This window comes from Acromyrmex echinatior, chromosome 8 (genome assembly GCF_024713525.1).
Source record: "Acromyrmex echinatior isolate Ae372 chromosome 8, ASM2471352v2, whole genome shotgun sequence".
In the NCBI taxonomy this organism is placed as follows: Eukaryota; Metazoa; Arthropoda; class Insecta; order Hymenoptera; family Formicidae; genus Acromyrmex; species Acromyrmex echinatior.
Window position 1 is genome coordinate 4584839 of NC_141859.1, and position 21762 is coordinate 4606600.

General features: G+C 31.3%; 2 protein-coding genes across 6 annotated transcripts in view; both read left to right on the forward strand.

The window, feature by feature from the left end:
- LOC105144539 (uncharacterized) overlaps nucleotides 1-21762 on the forward strand; it is a 273849-nt gene that overhangs the window by 48102 nt on the left and 203985 nt on the right. The gene's annotated exons all lie outside the window — the stretch shown is intronic.
- Nucleotides 1914-15244, forward strand: LOC105144538 (uncharacterized). Its single transcript, XM_011053502.2, has 2 exons — nucleotides 1914-2281; nucleotides 11107-15244. The coding sequence occupies exons 1-2, from the start codon at nucleotides 2253-2255 to the stop codon at nucleotides 11468-11470; spliced, it is 393 nt and encodes a 130-aa protein (XP_011051804.1). The 5' UTR covers nucleotides 1914-2252; the 3' UTR covers nucleotides 11471-15244.

Genomic DNA, 21762 nt, shown 5'->3' on the forward strand with positions numbered 1-21762 from the left:
GGATACCGAAAAGTTCTTTCTTTTACATGTTTGGTATTGCACTTTTTAATTCCTATATTTTGTTCAACAAAATAAATAATAGAAAAAAAACAGAGTTACGCTGAATATAGAATTGAAATAGCCGAATCATTATTGAAAAATATACCGTTACGAAAATATAAACAAAGAGGATGATTATCGAACAGAAATTTACTACAAAGACTGAACGCACAACTATATGCTTGAGGTCATTTTCCCAAGCATATAGACCCAACATCATCGAAAAGCCATCAAAAGCCTGTAAAGTTTGTACGAGACATAAAAAACGTAGTGCAACATGGGAGTGCAGATGTAAAGTTGCATTACATGTACCAATATGCTTCGAAAGATACCATACGATTGAAGATTATTAATTTTCTGTAAATTTTTTCAAAAGAATTTAATAATTTAAAATAAGCATGTCTTCAGAAATTGGAATAAAATGTTATGATTGATTTGTTATTTACTTCAAGTTAATAAACCTTTCTTGTTCACTGATGGATCGTTTTCGTAATTATTCATCAAACATTTTACAAAATTAAACCAATTATTTACATGTCATAAGTCGTGTGCGATTGGCAACTTCGAACGCTTAGCCGAATCGTGAAATAACTCGACGTGTAACTAATCTTGCTGTTAATTATGGTACGCGCCATCGCTTAAATCATAGGACAAGGGATTAAACTTCTTGTTTTTAACTCCTATCGGTTTAAAATTAAGAATATAGTTTTGCTATCAATTCCGTATTCGCTTTTATTCGATGCATAATGTATTACTAAAATATTTTTACACGAAATTCGAAGATAGATTTTAAATATCGAGTATGTATGCAGCATTATGTGAAAGTTTCTCGCATGGAAAATTAAAAATCATATTTTCGAATACTTTAATGTGTTTCATATTGTGATTCTATTAAATTCAAACTATACCGAATGTATTTGAAATTCGTCTATCATATATTTATTTATAATTTATTTTGATCTAATCGATAAAGCTCAAATGAAAAGCTTTGAAAAAGACTCTGAAGGTTCAGTGTTATGAATAATTTTTATGTATACAAATTTAATCATCTATGTATGTATACTCAACTTCATTACGAAATGAATTAAGCGAAAAAAAGAAATTTACTGACTTGCATTTCATATTAAGACAAAAAATTGTATGCTGAAGAAGAGCGTTACAGTGTAACAGGCATCGACTCGGCGCACTTTGCCCGTTTCTTTATCCAAAGGTTGATTTATGTTAGATGCCGGGTCAAAGAGCAGTCGAGTACTTTAGCATTAGACCGAGAAGTTGCGGATGCTGCAACCATCCTTGTGAACGCTGCTGCAACTGAGTGCAACCGTCGGAAACGCAAACGTCCTAGCGTCGTTGTTGTTTCAAATGATGAGTAACGAACGCGTTTGTAGTATCGTTCTTTTCTTAAAGAAGAAAACGTCGGAGAAGTCAATTTTATGGGCTAATGAGATCTTATTGATAAATACAGGCTAGTCTTTTAACTGTAATTTTGGCTATAAGAGGCGTCGTTTTCAGAGCAAGACTTTGACGCATAAATTAACTGTAATTGTATGTCATTTGGTTTTGAATACGACTACAGTATTAACGTAAGATCTCGCATTTTTCTTAAAATTGTGAATTCTTAGGAAGGATTATATGTTTTGAATATTTTGTTGTATTCTTTCACAACGCGAATTTATTTAGTTTAAATTATATATTGGACATGTATATAGAAGCTATAAAGCAGACAAAAATTAAAATGAATAATATAATAAATAATGAATGATTCCTTAACAAGCAACATTATCAAATAAATTGATGAACTATTCCTATATAATAAATTATTCATATAATGAATTATTTCTTAATGATCACAATACATTATCGTATAAATATCTATAGAGAAGATAATATATATCGTAATATACCGCATGATTCCGTAAGACTTTTACGCGTTGGGAAGTTAATAATTTCTATTTGCACCTAATTAGGCGCGACGTCGGCAAGTTTCCGATGCACAGCGCATTGTGCGCATCGATGCGCAATTATTTAAGACTTCGCTCGATCCCGAAGCTCCCGCTCGTTACGCAAGCTCTTCGTGTTCCCCCGACGACGTATCGATTTCTGCCAGACGTGGAGAACCTGACCTACGAGTTTACGCGCGTACGAGCCGCCTGCAGCGCGAAATATCTCGCGTATAAATTGCTCGATCACCGATAGAGTCGAGCAGTACGGACATGAAAATACAAACGGCCATCGTCGGCAGGTATCAGTACCGAATAGTTTATTATCGTCATAAACCAGGCTATACTGACGTTCGCGAACAATTCGAGCGTGTATTTTGCCATGAGCACTGATGCACTTGTCCACGTGAGTTGCATCGTGAAAGAGAGAGAGAGAGAGAGAGAGAGAGAGAGAGAGAGAGAGAGAAATAGGATAGATAGATTTACCATTAAAAAAATCGTTATTTTCTTGCGAAGCGATATTTGCATTCGTAGAATAAAGAAACGTATCGATATCGTTAGGCATTATCATTGTGCACGCTAAAATTTTTCTACAATATTTCAAAACTATGTTCTACATGTACTTTACTAATTAATGTAATTGAGTAATGATTAAATTTAATTCATATTTAAAAAGTATTTAATAATTTATTTAATGTGCATTGGAAAAATACTTAAAAATTTATTTATTATGTTTATTTCACTAAAATAAATCCTTACTTTAAGACAAAATAAAATTATTCCTAATAAATAAATTATCTATTCTATTAAGTTTACACCTAATGAGATATATATATATATATATATATATATATTAGGTGTTGGAATTAATTCGTAGCGTTTTACAAGTGATGGGAAGTACTTTCATTAATGTATTTTTTAATGCTCATGTGAAATAAATAACATTCTTTCATTAAAAACGCTACGAATTAATTCCAACACCTAATATATATATATATATATATATACATATACAATTACTAGTTTACACTTAATGAGATATGTATATTCAAAAATATACAATATATTTCGTCATTATAGTCAAACTTTTACAAGCAATAATTATCAAAGAAACCGTCACATTTGCTTGTAAATTTTTCTTTTTCCTATTGTATAAGTGATTAAAAAATGATGATTTCAACATTTCTTAAAAAAGAAAAAGCCTCGTCTTATCGAAAAACATGTCATGTTGAATCACGTTGAATCATGTCCAATCATAACATATATTCTATGTATTTTCATGTTCGCATCTTATGCACAATGATGCATCATTATAATTCCATCGCATCGTCAGTTTCGTTGCTGGTTTTTCATGATATCGACGCTTTGAAAGTTCCAAGTCGGTTTTCCGGGTAGCTGGGTTGGTGGTTGAAGAGCCAATTCAAGGGAGGATATTATGTAGCCTTAGGGGGATGCTAGGTGGTGACGTCCCGTTGAAGTTCCCGGAAGCGAAGAGCAGAACACAGGAAGGTGGCTCGCAGCTCACTGAGGAACACGAAGGAGAAGAGGTGCGAGGATATTGCATTCTGCTTGGTAACTTCTGCAGCGTCCTATCTCTGTTTCTCGCTTTCGAACACGTTTTTCCCTTTCTCTTTCTCACTCACACTGTCTATCTCTTATGCTCCCTGTGATCTTCCGTCAGCATTCTGCTCTACGAGGAACTTAGCAAAGGGTCTAGCAGATTTACATGCACGTGCTCGGATCTATGTGGCTGGATAGTGTTTACGCTTGAATAAAGTTCCTTTCCCTCCCTCTCTTTGCTACGCGCTCTAAAATGCTAATGCAGTTGCAGGATGATTTCTGATGAATAGCAATAATAACCATGAACGCGATTACTACATAGAGAACAAAGGGGATGAGAATAAATGATGTGATCATATCTTACAAGGTAAAACTTAGCAAAGTCACATCGTTTGTTATAATGTGTTTACGTACTTCAATGACATAATACAAATAAATATAGCGCAAATTATACTAACTGATGAGATTTTTTACAATGTCAACAAAAAACTGAGAAGTCTGACCACAACTGGTCAGACAACTGGTCTGACTATGAGCAGTTTCTTGTGGCAAAAACTTCTCAGTTTTCTGTTCTCATTTGTAATTCATATGTAAAATATTTTAATCTTCTTTTCTTCTTGATTCTAAATGCTTCTCTTCAATTTTTTTACATTATTCAACAATTATATTGCATTTTATTATAAAAAAATAAAACTTTCATACATCTTCAATGTAATACTTTTAAATTATGATTAGTTAGTAATTTTTAAACTTGCCTATAGAATATGATAACAATATTCTAGTATTCAAGTATTGCAAGATATCATCAATTTACCTACATAAAAAGATATTTTTAGGATGAAATGTAACAGTAATTAATATCTTATTAGATCTTACATAACTTTTCATCTTTCATCTCATTCCACAGATTTAAACAGATCTATATTTACGCTTACATGTAATAAGTTATGAATTTGTATTGGTGTCCGTGTTTATGGGCAGCATAAGCCAGGCTTGATTATCTGTCATCCGCTTATATTAAATGTGAGCAAGATAGTTTCGTGAATATGTAGTTTCGTATACTGCAAATTTCATATAATCCTTAATTTTAAATATCTTCTATTCTACGTTCTTTGCATGATTATCCACATATAACGCTAATTATTTGAATCACTAATTAATCGGATTATAAGATTTCACGATTTACACAACATCTTGTGAATTTTAGTCTTCAAATTTTTCTTTAATTTACATTATTCGTGGAAAAAAAAAATCTCCTTGCCATAGCTAATCTTGGTTTGTTAAAATATATTTACTGCTGTAACTATAAATTTATAACTACGGCGAAATGATTTGCTGTTGCTGCTATAATATAGGTATCACAGCTAAGACATTAGATATGATACTTATATTTTAGCTATCCATATTTTACATCTATCATTTAGTTACACGCAGTTTTTAATTACGTCAGCTACTAATTTTCTTTTTTCTATATTATATACCTTTTAAATATAATATAATATTCCGAAAATACTGATAATTTATAATTATTTTTATAGTTTTAAAAGATTCCATTTCTTACTATATATTAAAAGATTTTTTGTTATAAAAAATTTTTCTTTTCATAAAATCAAAATTTCAATTATGCAATTTATATTAACATTTCATCGTACATTGTATTCTGTTCTGCACATTATATTAATCAATTTATCAATCTTATAACTACTCATGCTCCCCATTATATCGTGATGCAAATTTCTAGACTGCCATGATTCCAAGCGTAATATCGCATCGCATTCTAGCGTAGAGCATTTGCATTTTCAAATTTTCGAGGGGCGCGCGCTGATTCCTATCTTGTTCATCGTCGTTGCTCATTGTCTTGATCGACATTGCAACTTGGATTTCACAAGACCGACCCATCTACTTGCAAATCTCAAAAAGCTTTATTATTCATTCTATATAATTCCTCATCGAGCGTACTTCGACAACGTTGGCTTTCGTCTCGCAATCTTCTTACGGTTGCTTTATTGTTACCGAGCCAACTGGATATAAACATTTTCGGATTTCATGCATACGTTTATACTCTGAAAAAAAAATTCTGATTGAAAATGGACGAATCAGAATTTTTTGATTAAATTTATTAGAATTCTACAATAGTTGAGATAATCGGAATTCTGATCGATACAATATATTAGGTGTTGGAATTAATTCGTAGCGTTTTACAAGTGATGGGAAGTACTTTCATTAATGTATTTTTTAATGCTCATGTGAAATAAATAACATTCTTTCATTAAAAAACGCTACGAATTAATTCCAACACCTAATATATTTCTGGTAAAATCTACTAGAATTACTATTATTTTTTACTTTTACCAAAATAATATCAATCAGAATTCTAATTATCTCGACTAGAATTCTAATAGATTTAACCAGAAAACTCTAATTTATCCATTTTTCATCATAATTACTATTTAGTCGAATCGGACCATTTTTCTCAGTACATAATTCTAAGATTGGCTGTCACTTTTGTATTTCTTTTGATTTCGCAGATAATGATTTGATCTGCATTAACATTATATATTCCATGACATTAAGAATTTTTCATTGCATGCACAAATGATTCATAATGTTATAGATTCTTTTTTTGTAATATTATGTTATATATTATAATAATTTATGTAATATGGCAAAGTTGCATGTTCGTAATTTCTAAACAGATAAAGAAACAGCGTCAAACAAGATGTTGTGTAAATCGTGATTCTCAACAATGTTTGATGTTTCAATAAAATTGGAAAAATGCTTTCGAAAAAAAGCTCTATCATTGACTTTCTAAAAAAAAAAACCAAAAAGGAAATGCCACATCAATTCGCGTGTCGAGCGAACATCGTACAGTGGTATTTCTGCCTTGTTCCTTTGGTCTTTTCAAGACTACTGAGGCCCTAAGTTCCTGAATAAAGTTTCGTATCCTGCGGAACGCCTTTATATCCGTCTTATGTAGTCGCTTGGTAGTCGATACGACAGTCGAGATTCCTCGCGACGCGAAGAGCAGCAGCAGCATGATAAGAAACAGACGGAATAAAGAGGGATAAAAAGTATCGAAAGAAGATAGAGGAGATCTCGTGGAATGTCGAGCTGGATGTTCGTCGCTCTACCTCCTTCCTCCCCCTCTCTATTTCGTTCCTCTTTTCCGTCTCCTTACTGATCCTGTGGTTTTCCGATCTTTTTGTATCCTCTATCCTCTCTTTGAATAGAGAGAAGGAAAGAGAAAAAACTGGAGAGGGAAGGAGGGGAGATGAAGAGAAGAAACGATGGAATGAACGACATAGAAAAGAGCGAGATAGTGGAAGAGAGAATAGCTCTTGAAACCAGTTCGATCTATAACAGACCCTTTGCATCGGATGTACGAAAAACGAATACGCTCTAGCTAGTCCATCGGCCATGAGTTATAGACGAATCGAGCTGCGAGATTCGAAACAACTGGCTAGCTTTATTGAGGCACGTACTACATCAACTAACCCACAGAATTGACCGAATCTTGCACAGAGGAGTAAGTTAACGCATTGCGAATCGATTGTTAATAATGTAATAGAGTCGATTCTATTTTTTCTATACGTATGTATCTTGCTTTAATGCGATTCTAATTCGATTATATAATTCAAAGTTAAATCTTTCAAAATAATAAATGATAAATTATTTAATTGTGTTAACAAAAATTTAATTTTTTTTGCTATGTTACGAGTAATTATACTTAAGACACACTTTTCTCATAAAAATAATGGTTTTAATTTTTATTATCGATTATGTATATGATTATTTTATATTATACATTAACGAAAATTAATACATCAATATATCATTGTGAAAAAGAACTATACCTAGTCCCATGACTTTATCATAATTTTGAAAATTTAATATTTATATTTATATAATTAATTAAATATATATAATTAATATTAATTACATAATTAATTTAAAATTAGAGTTTTATTAAAGCAAGATATATATATGTAAATATAATTCATTTTTACTTCATTACTTTTTTAATGTCATCAAACTGAGAAGTAAACCAATTATGTCAAAACTGATTTGCTTCTTTTCATTTTCAAAAGAATCTGATAAATAATATTTAGAAATATACAAATATAATTAAGAATATGATAAAATATGAAATATACAAATATTAATTTTACTTAATACGATATATTTTTAAAATATAATATCGAACGGATTTGATAATATTTAAGTATGTTTATATATCATTATGGTTATGCGACAGTGATTAACATTTTAAACTTGCGGTTCACACGTTAAGATATATTTTTGAACTTGCTATTCATGAAAAAGTCGAATTGAACTAGAAAGATGCCGAAATTCGTTTACGTTTGCAAAATAGCAAATTTGGATGCAGTTATGTGATCGATTTTCTGTGATGCATACATAAGTTTCTGATGAGGGACGGAAATTTTTCGCTGTCAGGGAACCATCCAGTTGCTGAAGTTGCAAGCGTTCTTTCCGAACTCTCGCGCAACTTTCGTGAAAATTGGCTCCTGTCGTGGACCATGTTATCTACTCTCTTCAGGTTTGTCTTGAGACTCTAAGAAATATTACTGTTATAATTATTAATAGAGAATTTTGACCTCACAAGGAATTTTGACCTAACATAAATTAATTTTTTGTAATCTTGAATATTAAGTATATTTGCATTAGAAATCGATCAAAGTCCCAAATACAGTAGATATAAATAGTTTTTAAATAGTTGATAAATAGTTTTTAAATAGTTGAAAAATAAATAATTATAATTTATGTAAACTATAATTTTTAATACATTGCTAAGATGAAAATAACGATGCAATATTTAATGATTATTTTTATTTATTACATTTTTTTATACGTTACTTAACATTTTTTTAAATATTACGTACTGCAATTTGATTTTTAATCCTCTCGTAAATCCGACTTATAAAGCACTGGCGGCTTAAAGTGGTCGTAAATGCTTTAAGAATAGATACTAAAAGCCATTCAAACGTAAATATCTATTAAGATACGTATCGCGTAAAAGCATTATTTAACAATACTTAATTGTAGGCGTTACAATTTTTGTTAATATAGTTTTTACATTTATCGTTCAAATAATTTACTTGAACGCATATAACTTATTATATATAATTTAACTATAATTATATATAATAAATATTTTCTTCTACTAATTGACTTAGATCAAAATCGTTATTAGTTTAATGTATACAAAAGAACTATAAGTATATGCAGAAAAGCATGACAAGATAAAGCACAATGCAAACAAAGAAATAAAATATAAGAATTCTTATCGCATAATGATATCGTCAATATACAATCTTTAATAATGTAAAAAGAAAATGCAGGATCATTTTCTGTAAAAAATATCACAAGCAGGCTTGATATCAGAAAGATATTTGAGGGCAAATTCGCTTTTCTCATTTTGACCGGGACACACGAAAGGGCGCACTTATGGTGAACGGTAAAAATCTTTTTACACGCGCGACACACCGGCCAATTTGCTCGAAAAAGTTGGGAACAGCTCGCAAGTTTCGCCAGAATCCGTTTTCCGATTTCTCGTATGTAACCTAAAGAAAAGTTTCTTTCTAACGAAAAAACGGTATCCATTTTGCAAGTTCGAGATTACATGCGTTGTCAGGGTGTCCCATGGCTAGAAAGTTGGCTTTCATTTACGAATTTTCTTTGATCAATATTAAATTGATTCTGTCCCACGATGTTTGCATTCGATACGTATACGTTTCTGACGAGGGAAAAACTCGTTATGAATTTTCTATTGGTATCGCTTTGCGTCACGAGCAATATTTGCACGTTTCACTGACTAACATCGAGTGGACATTGCATATTCTTGACCGGTGACATACGCGCACATACGACTGCTTGCTTTTCGCGCATAAAATGCTAATCCAATCTGTCGAATGTACTTCCGCGCAATTTACTGCCTTCCGTTCCATTTCTCTGAACGGTAGTGTCTACCATCCGTTCATTTAAAATCCGGTCTATTCCGCTCATGAAAAAATCATTCTTCCCCTTTAGAGTTTTTTTTTATTTAGAGAAAGGAAGTATCATCTTAAAATAATGTTGTCGATTGATATAAATGTATTGGTAATGGTGATATGACAAGAGAAAAATATGAAATGAAAGAAATATGATGTATTTTAAATCAACGTAAAATAAAAAATTATCTAATATAAAAAAATAATTAAATATAAACTAGATAAATCTGTATATCTAAAAAAAAATAATTAGAATGATTAAAAACAATTAGAAATAGTGTTATAGATATTTTTTAGTGCGATTAGAAATAGCAACCTTCAACAAAATCGATCTATTTTTTTATAATTGCATTTATGAAGACTTCAATTATCATCTTGTAAATTATGAAATTATTTAGCCAATTTAACTAATACCATGTTTTCCACATAATTAATGCGGGATCTATTACTTAGATTATTAAAAAATGTGCGATTTTACAATTCTACATATCTTTATCGCGTATAATACTGTTCGATAGCTGTAGATTTAATTATGATAAACACTTTTTAATTTAATCTGCACTGCACTTAAATGACGTGACGACGAGCTTTTCACAAGACTGATTCTCTTGATCGTCGAATTGGAAAGGAGTCGGGGTCGCCTTAATTGCCGCGTTTTCACCTCCGGAAAGGGCGAGGATTCTTTCGGGATCATCTCATGACGAGACGACTCTTTAGACTTTAGAGGACAGGCGGACGCGTTAATAATCTCGTTAACGTTCTGGGCGACGAACTCGCCACTTTCGAAAGCCACTTACAGTCAGGTCTCTCTCTCTCTCTCTCTCTCTCTCTTTCTCTCTCTCTCTCTTTCTCATGTGCTCAAATGTGCCGACAACGAACCTATATCGAGATTAATATACGATTAATCGCTTGTTTGTCGACAATGATCACTATTGAGGATAAATGTGCAAGAAACGTGATAGTTGCTTTGATTTGCCAAATTAAGAGTAAACGCGATAACGGAGAATCTTTAAAATGTTTTGTATAATAATTGTATGTCATATCTTTTTATATTGTGTATTTTATAGATTAAATACAAGAAAAACGTGAATGATATTCATAATTCATATAAAATAAAAATAAAAAATGAATGTATCTCTGAAAAGATAGCATACTTCTTTTTTGTTATGTATTACAATGCAAATCGATTCATTTCTGTGATTAATTTAGTTTTAAAGTAAATATTAACGTATGCACTTACAGTAATAAATAATAAACCAAATTTTAGCTAAATTTATTTTTACATTTTCTTGAATTTTTATTTAACTTGTTTTAGTTAAATTAACGATATATTAAATATAATAGAAGCATCCGTAATGATCTATAAAAATGATAAAAAATAAATATAATTTGACATTCATATCAATTTAATAATGCATAAAGCTTCATTCTTCTCGAGGATTATTATTGAAGAAGAATCAGACAATTCATGATTTTTTATTTTTATTTTCTTTTGAATTTTTAAATATTATCTACGAAATGTATCTATACGTTATACATAACTATTTAAATTATTTCAGAACGAGATTGGAATGCTTACAAGTTACACCGAAAGATTGGAGTAGTTGCGACAGATACGTTTGTCGTGCCAATTTAGTGAGTCGGTTTCCTCGCCACGGAACTCAACTACTTGTCGGTGTATTACACGAGCATACAGCTGCAACGAGCAGCAAACAAAGTACTCGCTGCAGTAATCCTGACCCACATAGCACTCGAAGCGGCCCTTTAAGGGAAAATGCAAACAACGCGAAGCAGCGGTCTTTGGTCTGCCGTACAAGTCTGGTCTTAAGTGGTCATAAAATCATGAAAAAACTATTGCGTGATATCTCAAGTTCCTCAAAGTATAGCTCGTGCAAACTTTTCTGTAAAGAAGTTCCCTTGTAACTTTCCAAAGATAGTCCTTGCAATTAGACGATAAAGAAGTGCATAAAAAAATTAAAACACACACACACACACACACACACATTATATAACATAAACAGAGTTATATAACATAAACAGAGTTTCAGCTCCTATATTTTCAATTTTGATTTTTAGTATATAAAATGCGGAATTCTTTTCTACTTTTACAAGGAAATATAGAGCTATAAAAAGTGTTACTGTTATTATTTTTTTAATATTAATAGAATGTTGTGCTAACTTCATGGATTTTATATTCTTCGATAATGTATAGTCTTTAAATAAAACTGTCGTTACATATGTGAAATGATTTTCTACAAGTTCATTCAAATCAATGCATGTAGTATTGTCGATACAACAGAAAATATTATATTGCCTTGTATCTTCTGTTCGATCTTAACTCAAGCAGTATTCAAAGTTTCCTTGTAAGAAATTTTATTTTCTAACATATAGAAGCCTTACTTTTTGCGCTCATATCATTCACGATAGCAATCTACAATACATATTTATGAAACCTGCGAAATGACAAAAATGACTTTTTTATCTTACTGCGGAATATTTGGTGAAATAAAATACCTAATGTTGAAGAATCAATAGTTATATTTCAGTCAGAATAAAATATTTCTTTCGTGTACTTAAATGTAATAAAATTTATAATAAATTTAAAAATATTAAAATTTATATATAATAGATAAAGAATGTTTTTTAGTAATTAATAAAAAATGTTATACAATAATAATACTTGATCAAAGAGAACATTAAATAGAAATATTATACATTAAATAATAAAATATTATTTCAAAATGTAATAAAAAATACATTTATTATCACATTTATAAAAATATTTAAGCTATACTGAATCACATGTGAAGTGCAATTTAATCATGCGAACATCTGTTGAGTAGTTTCATGATTATGCGTTTTTTTACGAAAACTTGCATGGAAAAATCTATACAATCAAGATTTCATAAGATAAAACCAGGGATAAAACTTGGTCCCTTAGCAAAATGAAACTTTCGAACAAAAGTTTAACATAACCGAGAAAGTACAATTCAAAAGCACAAGCCGAGAAGAAATAAACTAGGCAAAGACACTAGTTAAATATGTTAGTTTTGCTTTCTTTCGCAAAGTTTAATAAAATCTGCTAACGATATCTAAAAAATCGCTTAAAATAAATCTGGGAAGCCACAGAATTGTATTAAACTAAGAAACATTTTATGAGTTAATTACATATGAATTAATTTACAATATTTTTGGCAGTAAACATTTTGCGAAAGATCTCTCTCAATTTAATTTGAGAAGAATAAAGATATTGTTTTAAAAAAATTGATCAAAGAATTAAGGCTTATAATTGATATTGTAGATAATATGTTACATAGATAATCATCTCAGACATATTAAGTCAAATTTAAAACTATTTCGTACAATCAAACAGCTTGTACGTAGAAGCTTCTTTGACAATGAATTATGTATCAAGTATAATAGATCAGAGAAAGAAGTGATGATCATGAAAGGGCAGTTTAGGAAGGGCTAGCAATTTCCCAAAGTGGTGTTCGCCTCTTGAGTATTGTACAAGTGTGCGAGTGCACACCTCAGTGCACACTTGTCACAGACGTTTATTAGAAAGCGGATTTTATTCCGGAAGAATCATACGGAATAGTTAGATAAACTCATGAAATGTTTTAAAGCTATAAAAATCGCATTAATATAATCTCATTAATAAAATTGATGAAAGTAATTAAATTTGTTTGTAATTCTAAATTATATATAAGTTTGTTTAATCATCGAGCGGAAAATAACCGTCTAGATTTTAAAATTCACATTTTGATTAATAGTGAAAGATACTTGTAAACGCTATGTATAAAGGGAACTCGGGTAATTTCATATTAATCATACATCGTATGTATCTAAAATATATAGCTCCAGTCTCCATTTCTCTTATATACTTTTTTGTTCTATAATATTTCTTCCATGTAGATTGAATCTCATGAATCCTGTTTCAGCCTGATTTAAATTCTACATTTTTATGTTATTCCTTGCAATGTCGTATGCATACAACTTCGTTTCGCAAAATCCTTTCGTGAAATCTTCGATCTCATTCCTATTTTCGTAAGCCAGAGTACAAGAACAATTAAAGAACGTCGCGCCTTATCTCGTAGCGGCACATACAGCAGGTTAATTAGTATTTATCGTGAGTTCGCTCGCGAAGATCGACCAGTAGTAATAGCGAGTGTGGAAGAGTTGGATATCTCCCCCGAGTGAAATTGGGGGTAAATTTTATCGCTCAAGTTTCTGGTCGCGAAGTTCACTTCCACCTATAACATTCTATCGCAGCGTATTTTTTTTACGAGACTGTCCCGTTTTTTAGCGAAACTCGAACGGAATCGGATAGTGAATCGTGGAAAAAGTTCCGCGACCTATTAAAAAAATAGAGACATAAAAAAGATTTCTACGTGATTTTCCATAGAACTTTACATAACGTTTAATTTTAATTACGTATGGTTTCTCTTTAAATGACTTTGACTCTTGAGGTTTTTTAAAATATTTTGCAAATTAAAAACAAATACGCGTTACAAAGAACCTTGATTGAATCGCGTCGTTAGAGAATTTTGAAAAAGATCGTCAAAAAATTAAAGCCTTCGGGCATATCTAAAAAAACTGCGCTGCACAGAAGAAAAGAGAGATTGAGGGATATATATATATATAAAATATTCAAAGCGTGTGATACTGCACAGTCTTATGAAGAAAACTTGCTTTGTATTTGTAGAAACTGGAAAGTTGTTTTTAGTCAATAAAGATGGTGAATAGACAGATGTTTATTATAACTTGTGCTTTTTTTTAGTAACTTTATAATATGATATCAGAATCCGTTATTTATAACGATGGCAGTCTTTGTTTAGAAATTCTGTTTTTTACAAATCAGATGAGTTTTCTTTGTAATATGTATTTTTTAATTTGCAAAATATTCGAAACTTAAAAGTTATTTTTTTATCTTTACATTATTTTAAAATCTAATTTTTTAATATATTACTAGCATTTTCATGTTAAAAAATCTAAAGATAGTATTTATATGAATTCATAAATTAAAAAGAAATTGCTTAAGCAATTTCTTTTTAATTCGTGCAAGAAGATTATATTATATCGATTTTATCTCGGCATAATTCTGTATAAAGAATTAAATATAAATCTTAATTATATAAAGTCACAAAAATATTTTATACATTTCATAAATATAAATGAAGTGTCTCGTCTCATAAAACTTGAAGAACTTGGAAATATACCTGCGTCTACTCTGGTAATATCTGCATTCCTCAACTCAAAGAAAATTTTGCAGTGTAACGTCTCCTTGTTTCATTCAAAAATTTAATTTCTGTATTCCTACACGATTTCGCGCTGCAAGAAATTGCACAGAACTGAAAGAGAGGACACGACTACGATTGTTCGTTGCAAAAGCTAGACGCGTCGCTTCCCTGATGAAGCTAAAGTGATTCTTCCCAGAACAAATGTTGCACGCTACTCGAGGACTCTGTCTGTATCCCTCGAAGGAATCACTGACGTAACTAACAACTTCTCTGAGAAACTCATTTCTTAAATTTTATCTTAAACTTTATTTTAAACTATATAGAAACTTTATTTTAAACTATATAGATTTCAATTCTTTTTGCTTTTTGATAATAACTTTTATGATATCTAATGATATTACGAGTATTAATATATGTCAAGATAAAATATCAAACTTACACATTAAAAAAAAAATAATTTACACAAAGCAACATTAATATTAATAAAATTTTATATGGACTTTAATAATAAAGAAATTTGCAAATCTATAGCTATAAAGAAACATTTTGCAAATCTATAGTTAAAATTTAAATTTAATTCTTTATGTAGAGTTCTGCCGAGATAAAATCTATATGATATGATTTTCTTGCTTGAATTAAAAAGATATGTTATAAGCAATAGTAATCTATAAATCCATGGAATAAATCTTTTATCTTTCTACAGTTTTCTCTTTGCATTTGTTACATATATGTAGATCTTTTGGAAGGAAAACTTCATCTTAAAAATAATAATATATTCCGTAAATATGATTTATGTCATAGTATCTATGTCTTTATCAATCTTCGTCAAATATAAATTACTTTTTCTCCTACAATGTTGACGGAATTTCAATACCATAAACTTGATATTCTTTCCGACTCATCTTTCTTGTATATATCCCATTTTCTGATCTTGAGTGCTCTCTAATATTGAAAGGAAAAGCCTTTCAGCGATAACAAAATCTGAGGTGACTTTATTTATGTCACTCGAGAATATTTTGTTGAAAAAATAATCGGTCGGTAAAAAGGTTAACATTTCGAGAGCGGTTTCTTCGCAATACGAATTCATTAGTGCCATTAGTTTTCTTCGTCACGACGCTCGAGACAAGCTGTCCATCCTGGGTAATGATAACCATCCCCCGCGTCCTCATGTCCATTCTATCCTCGCCCCAGGGTATTTTAAGAGTCCTTTAATCTTCGAACTCGATGAAATATCTGCGACGGTGTTTAGAAGGTCGTTCGGTATATCCTTCACGCCGCCAAGACAAGTGAGTTAGCTTAAGCTTAACAGCTCACGACCCTCTTTCATCCCCTCCGGCCCACTCTCGTGCATTTCCTCGTTTTGCGGAAACGAGAGGGGATGCGACTACTGCAAACAATGGCTGACTATTAATCTTCATATTCCGTCATAAAGCACGAAATAAAAACATTGAATGGATGAGATTAATAAGTGCTCACATTTCTTTTTTATTTCTTTCAAAAACGAGATGATCACTGAATCATAAGTTTACATTTCTATCATATGTCTAACGTCAATATGATTATGTGATAAAGATTCAGCGACATAATATGTATTTAAAATATATTATCTGAAAATCTCTACGAGAAGGATTTAAAATTAAAAGAGCAAAGATTTAAATAAGAATTCACTGTGCTTGTTCCATTAAAAATATTCTCGTCTTTCTTACTATGTGGTAAATTACGAACAAATAGAAACAAGATTTCTAATATAAATAAACGTATGATTGGTCGCATTGTAAATAAGGTTTCTATTTCAACAGGAAATATATCTCAATATTATTATTATCTCTATTATTTTTTAATTAGCATGTAACAGAACTATAACAGTAACAGTACTAAACATGTTTCTGGAGTTTAATTCATAAAAAATAGTTTAGCTACTTGCCTTTTAATTTCTTAGCAAAGTGTCGCGAATGCAAAGCCGAAGAAGATAAACTTGAAGACGATGTCGTGGCTGCGTGAAGGTTTTAACAAGATTTACGCGGAATAGTCGTTCGTGAGGTGTTATCTATGGAATAGACTCGAACCACGGCACAGTTGAGCTTATAATTTAACTTTGCGTACGAGTGAGTTAAAGACAGGACGCGTGAAACGGGCGTAATATAGTCTTATCTTAAATTTGATAATGTTGGAACGGATGCATTTTCAATCAACGGGAATGAACTCGAATTTAATACATTATTTGTCGATTTTAAAACGTTATTATAGAAATTTTTATAGATATGCGAAATAGAGAGAAGAAGAAATTTTCTTTTTCATAACACCCAGTTTTCCGATATTTTAATCAGAGAGAGAGAGCGCCTGCTTTTTGCCTTTTCACTGCAGTTTTATATTATCTGTTGCATTTAGAATAGAATAGCATTAAAAAAATAGAACTGTAGAAAATAGAATGTGACTTACCAAGATGAAGTACGACGGAACTGCATTACTGGAGTCTTATTCCCTGTAAAAAAATTAAATCTATTTGAAAAAATGTGCTGGTGTTAAATCTGCATTATAAAATCCATTTTATGTACTTTCAGAGAAAAAGGAGTCAATATATATAATTTTTTTTAAAATGGGATAAAAGATGAAAATATTAAAACCATTATGAAGACATTTAATAACAGGAATATAACTTTTATAATATCCAATTTCTATTCTCATTTAATTATTACCATTCGTCATCATTTTTTGCACTCATCCAGTCATAAAAAGAAAATTTAACATACTACGACATAGAACCAATCAATTCGTGCGCTTTTTATCATTTTATTTGCCGGGAAATAAATTGAAAAAGATCGGGAAACGTCCATCAAGCGAACGATTGTCAATCCGTTGCTTACAATTTCTTTTTGTGACTGCGTTATCGTCTGAATTGCTTTCGCGCCGAGACACAAATGGAAATTTTTTAATTTATCAATTAAGAGAAATAATCCTATTTTCGATCAAAGCGGATCTTTGTGCTTAAGTATTTTAGGTGAATTTATATACATATCCAATTCTGCAAACCGCGCGCCGTAATCGTTTTCAGTCTTGAAACACAGTTATGAACAAAACAGGAATAGTAATCACATATTACCTTGGCAATAATAACCAATTTAATCATTTTGATGCTAAACATCTTAGAAAAATAATTAATAGCTTGAGATATTAATAAGAATATCTTTAATTAAAAAATTTAACTTAATTTAATTTAATTTAATTTTTGAAATGTTGATACATACATTAATTACATATTCGTTGTTATCACGATAATCTCTTTCTCTCTTAAAACTTTAAAAGAATTAAATTCACACTAAAAGTTTTTAAAACAATTTGCGCTTAATTGTTAATTTTTCTAAATTTTCAATCGAATTTTTCCCAGTGAAATTCCCTATGATAGAAGCGAGGGATCAACTACTACGTATAGTGATTATTAATTATGGCAATACAACACACTTTAATATTAGCATTGTTATTATATTATTAGTATTGTTCCCTATGTATTGCCACTTATTGCGCACAATATTGCCGAGGAATGTTAATGCATTGCTATGTAATCATGCTTGTATTATTGCTAGCATATTGTTAGCGTATTGCTAGTATTATTACTGCTAGCATTATCTGTTTTGTTACTGTACTGTGGCAATATATTTCTAAAGAAATACAGTACACTGATTGTACGTTAATTGCTACAGATGATTGATCCTTCGGATAGAAGTGAAGCCGACAGAAGGTGAGAGATGCATCGGTGAATTCCTACTTTTACGCACCCATATTCACAGTAACAGAGAAGAATAGAGATTCCTCACCATTGTTTTCACTCTCCTGTTCTGTCGGCTTGACTTCTATCATGGAGTCATGCTGGCTCTAAACTTGTCCAATTTTCCGGAGCCAAAACACAAAGATATCGACATAAAAAATCAATGTGATTAAAATTTCGAGGACTGTAAAGGATTGATACGCGTTTGAATAGTTTATTCATCACTTTAGTTCCCAAAATTTTACTAACCTTGAATTTTTTGCATCGATGACTGCGTTTTGATTCCGGAGCTAAAATTGAACAGATCTGTTATAAGTCTATGGTATATCCAGTACGAACTTAACTCGAATCACTAGAATTAAAATGACAATCGAAGTTGTGAATAGATGAACAATTTAGCATCAAGTTATAACTATAAATTCGATTGGACGCACATTGTGCATATTAAAGATGGTACATAAATAAACATAAAAATGTGTGTTTAATATAAAACAGGTTAAACCGTGAAATCCTCAATGCATTTGATTGTGCTATTAAGTAATAATAAAAATATGTATCTTATAATTCAAAATAATTACATTTCACTTTTAGACTCGATTAAATTAGTGTATAATGACTTTAATTACATGCACTAGTACGTCTAACCTAATTCGCTGAGTCATGCAAGCAGGAATGATTTACTCACCGGATGATTTACTGTACCGTCGCCACAGTTTCTCCTCCAGTTTGCCCTTGATATTCACAAGAAACACACACACACACACACACGTGCACAGGCACGATGATAATTAACGTAAAAATCGCTCGTCACTTTATTCGGCATTTCCGATAAATACACGCAATGTATGGCGAATTTGGAAGACGCGTTGAAACTTTGCTTTATGGCGTTGCGTCCCGATTCTTAAGGGCATTCTACAATGCGTTGCGAATAACCGTTGCCAGGTGAAACATTTGTCGCGACAATCAATTAGAAGCGTTAATAGTATTATTTATGCTTCTGATTGGTTGTAGCGATAAACGTTTCAACTGGCAACGCATGATGTTTGCAACGCATTGTAGAATGCCTTTATGATCGCGTACTTGGAATTTTCTTTAAGTTTGTTCACATGCTCAATATTTTCCTGTTATAGCTTTTAAGGTATATTCAGAAAGACGTTATTAGGTCACTATTTCATTTATGCATTTTTGTCATACGATGAATTTTTCAAGTCTGTTGGTTGTAAGAGCTGAGTACTTTTTATTTGAAATTGAATTGATACGTATTCATGCCTTTACTGTTCCTATGCCTCACTTCATTGCGGTTTTGTCGTAGCACGTGACGTTCGATTTTATTTTCAGAGACACCAGTTTGAAATCATTAAAAGTTTTTGACTTGTATCATTCATTGTATTTAAAAGTGTTCTATTGTTAATATTATAAGGTACTATTATTCATAATATATTCAACTATAAAAATACATATAAATTTTATATATACATGTAAAATTCATGTATTTTTCATTAATTCAATAGTATCTTATAATATTAATAATAGAATATCTTTAAACATAGTAATTGAAAACGATGCAAATTGAAAACTTTTAAGTTCAGATTAGTATTGTCTTTGAAAGTGTAGCCCATTATGGCACAACAGCAATAATGTAAGGAGTATAAATATATAGTTACGAAATTATGTTGGGGGAGGAGGGGAAGTGTGATTAATAGCGTTAATGCGTCTCGGTGAACAATATTTTCTATTAAATTCGCAATTGCAAAATAAGCATGTGTGAATATATTTAGAATTATATATATGTATATGTTAGAAGATAATCTTTCATTGTTTTGTGCTTTGATATTATATCGTTATATTATTTCATTGAATTTATTAATAATCTGAACGAAAAGAGAGAAACACGACACAAAAACTTGTTCGAGGAAGTCGTCAAGGAATGTATTATGTGTCGACAGCTTTGCGTCGTGACTGGCTTGTTTATAACGATGGTAGCGTTTCGAGGAAAACCCAGCTTGCATTGTCATGTTACAATATACCGACAACTTTTTTATATCGTTTTGCTTTCTCGTTTGACTCGTGTTATTAACTCGTGTTTCTATCTGTACGTTTTCGAAATACATTATCCGCTTGGAAATGAAAACAAAACGTTAAAATAGATTCAATAATAGACGATTACATTAAATTTTTTCTCGAGCTGCTATTCTTCTAAAAATATCTTTGCTCATTGAGATGTATTATTCATAATAATCTCAATGAGCAAAGATATTCGCTATTATTTTTAACTCGTTCGAACGCCACGATGCGTGACTGAATCTAAACCGAAATATCGGAAATACCACTTGCTCTAATTTTCTGCGTAATCGAGATTTTCAACGGTAAAATATTTGCCACGAATTGCCAGCAGGTAATGTGACGTAGTGACGCTCCGCGCAAAGGTTGTATTATTATAGGTGTGAACTGTTTACCGATTATGCCCCACCTCGCGTCACCGCAACGTCACGTCTACGTAGCGCTACGTCACAGCGCTACGTCGCGCGCTGACTCTTCACTTTGCTAGGCGCATTTCACTTGACGTTTACAACGTTCGCGAATATTATTTTATCTTTATCGTTTAACATTTGATAAACAACAAGATGAAATATTGTTCACGAGCGTTGTGTGTGTGTGTGTGTGTGTGTGTGTGTGTGTGTGTGTGTGTGTGTGTGTGTGTGTGTGTGTGTGTGTGTGTGTGTATGAACATCAAATGAAACGCATATTCCGAGGATGCGATCCACTTAACGCTGCAAATACTTCGTTGATCATTAAAAGAAAGAATTTTATAAATTCATCAGTTAAAGAATACTTTAAAGTATGTTGTAAGAATATAAAGGTTTTGTTCTCGGGTTTTTTGAGATACGCAAAATGGATCAGAAGAATTTTACGAATTGACTGATCAAAGAATTCAAAGTGTTTATAGCATTATGTTGATCCTCGGCACCACCCGTCACTGCTACGTCACAGTCACACCACTCTCGTGTTTTGTTTTCAACTAGCGCATTGACCTTCCGTCTCTCTCGCCTGCCTGCGCGTCACGCCATTATTTCGTTTATTCGAAAACAAGTCTTACGCGTGAGTGGTTTTCGGGATGATCAGGAATATTGAATTAAGTAAATCTATTAAGAGCATGCGTTCCAAGTACATTGCAATATTGTAAGTATGATTGAATATCGAGTTTCGGCGAA

Coding starts and splice junctions, on each gene's coding strand:
- LOC105144538 (XM_011053502.2), top strand. CDS start 2,253: ATGAAAATACAAACGGCCATCGTCGGCAG. Junction 2,282..11,106: donor CAAACGGCCATCGTCGGCAG/GTATCAGTACCG, acceptor AAATTATTTCAG/AACGAGATTGGAATGCTTAC.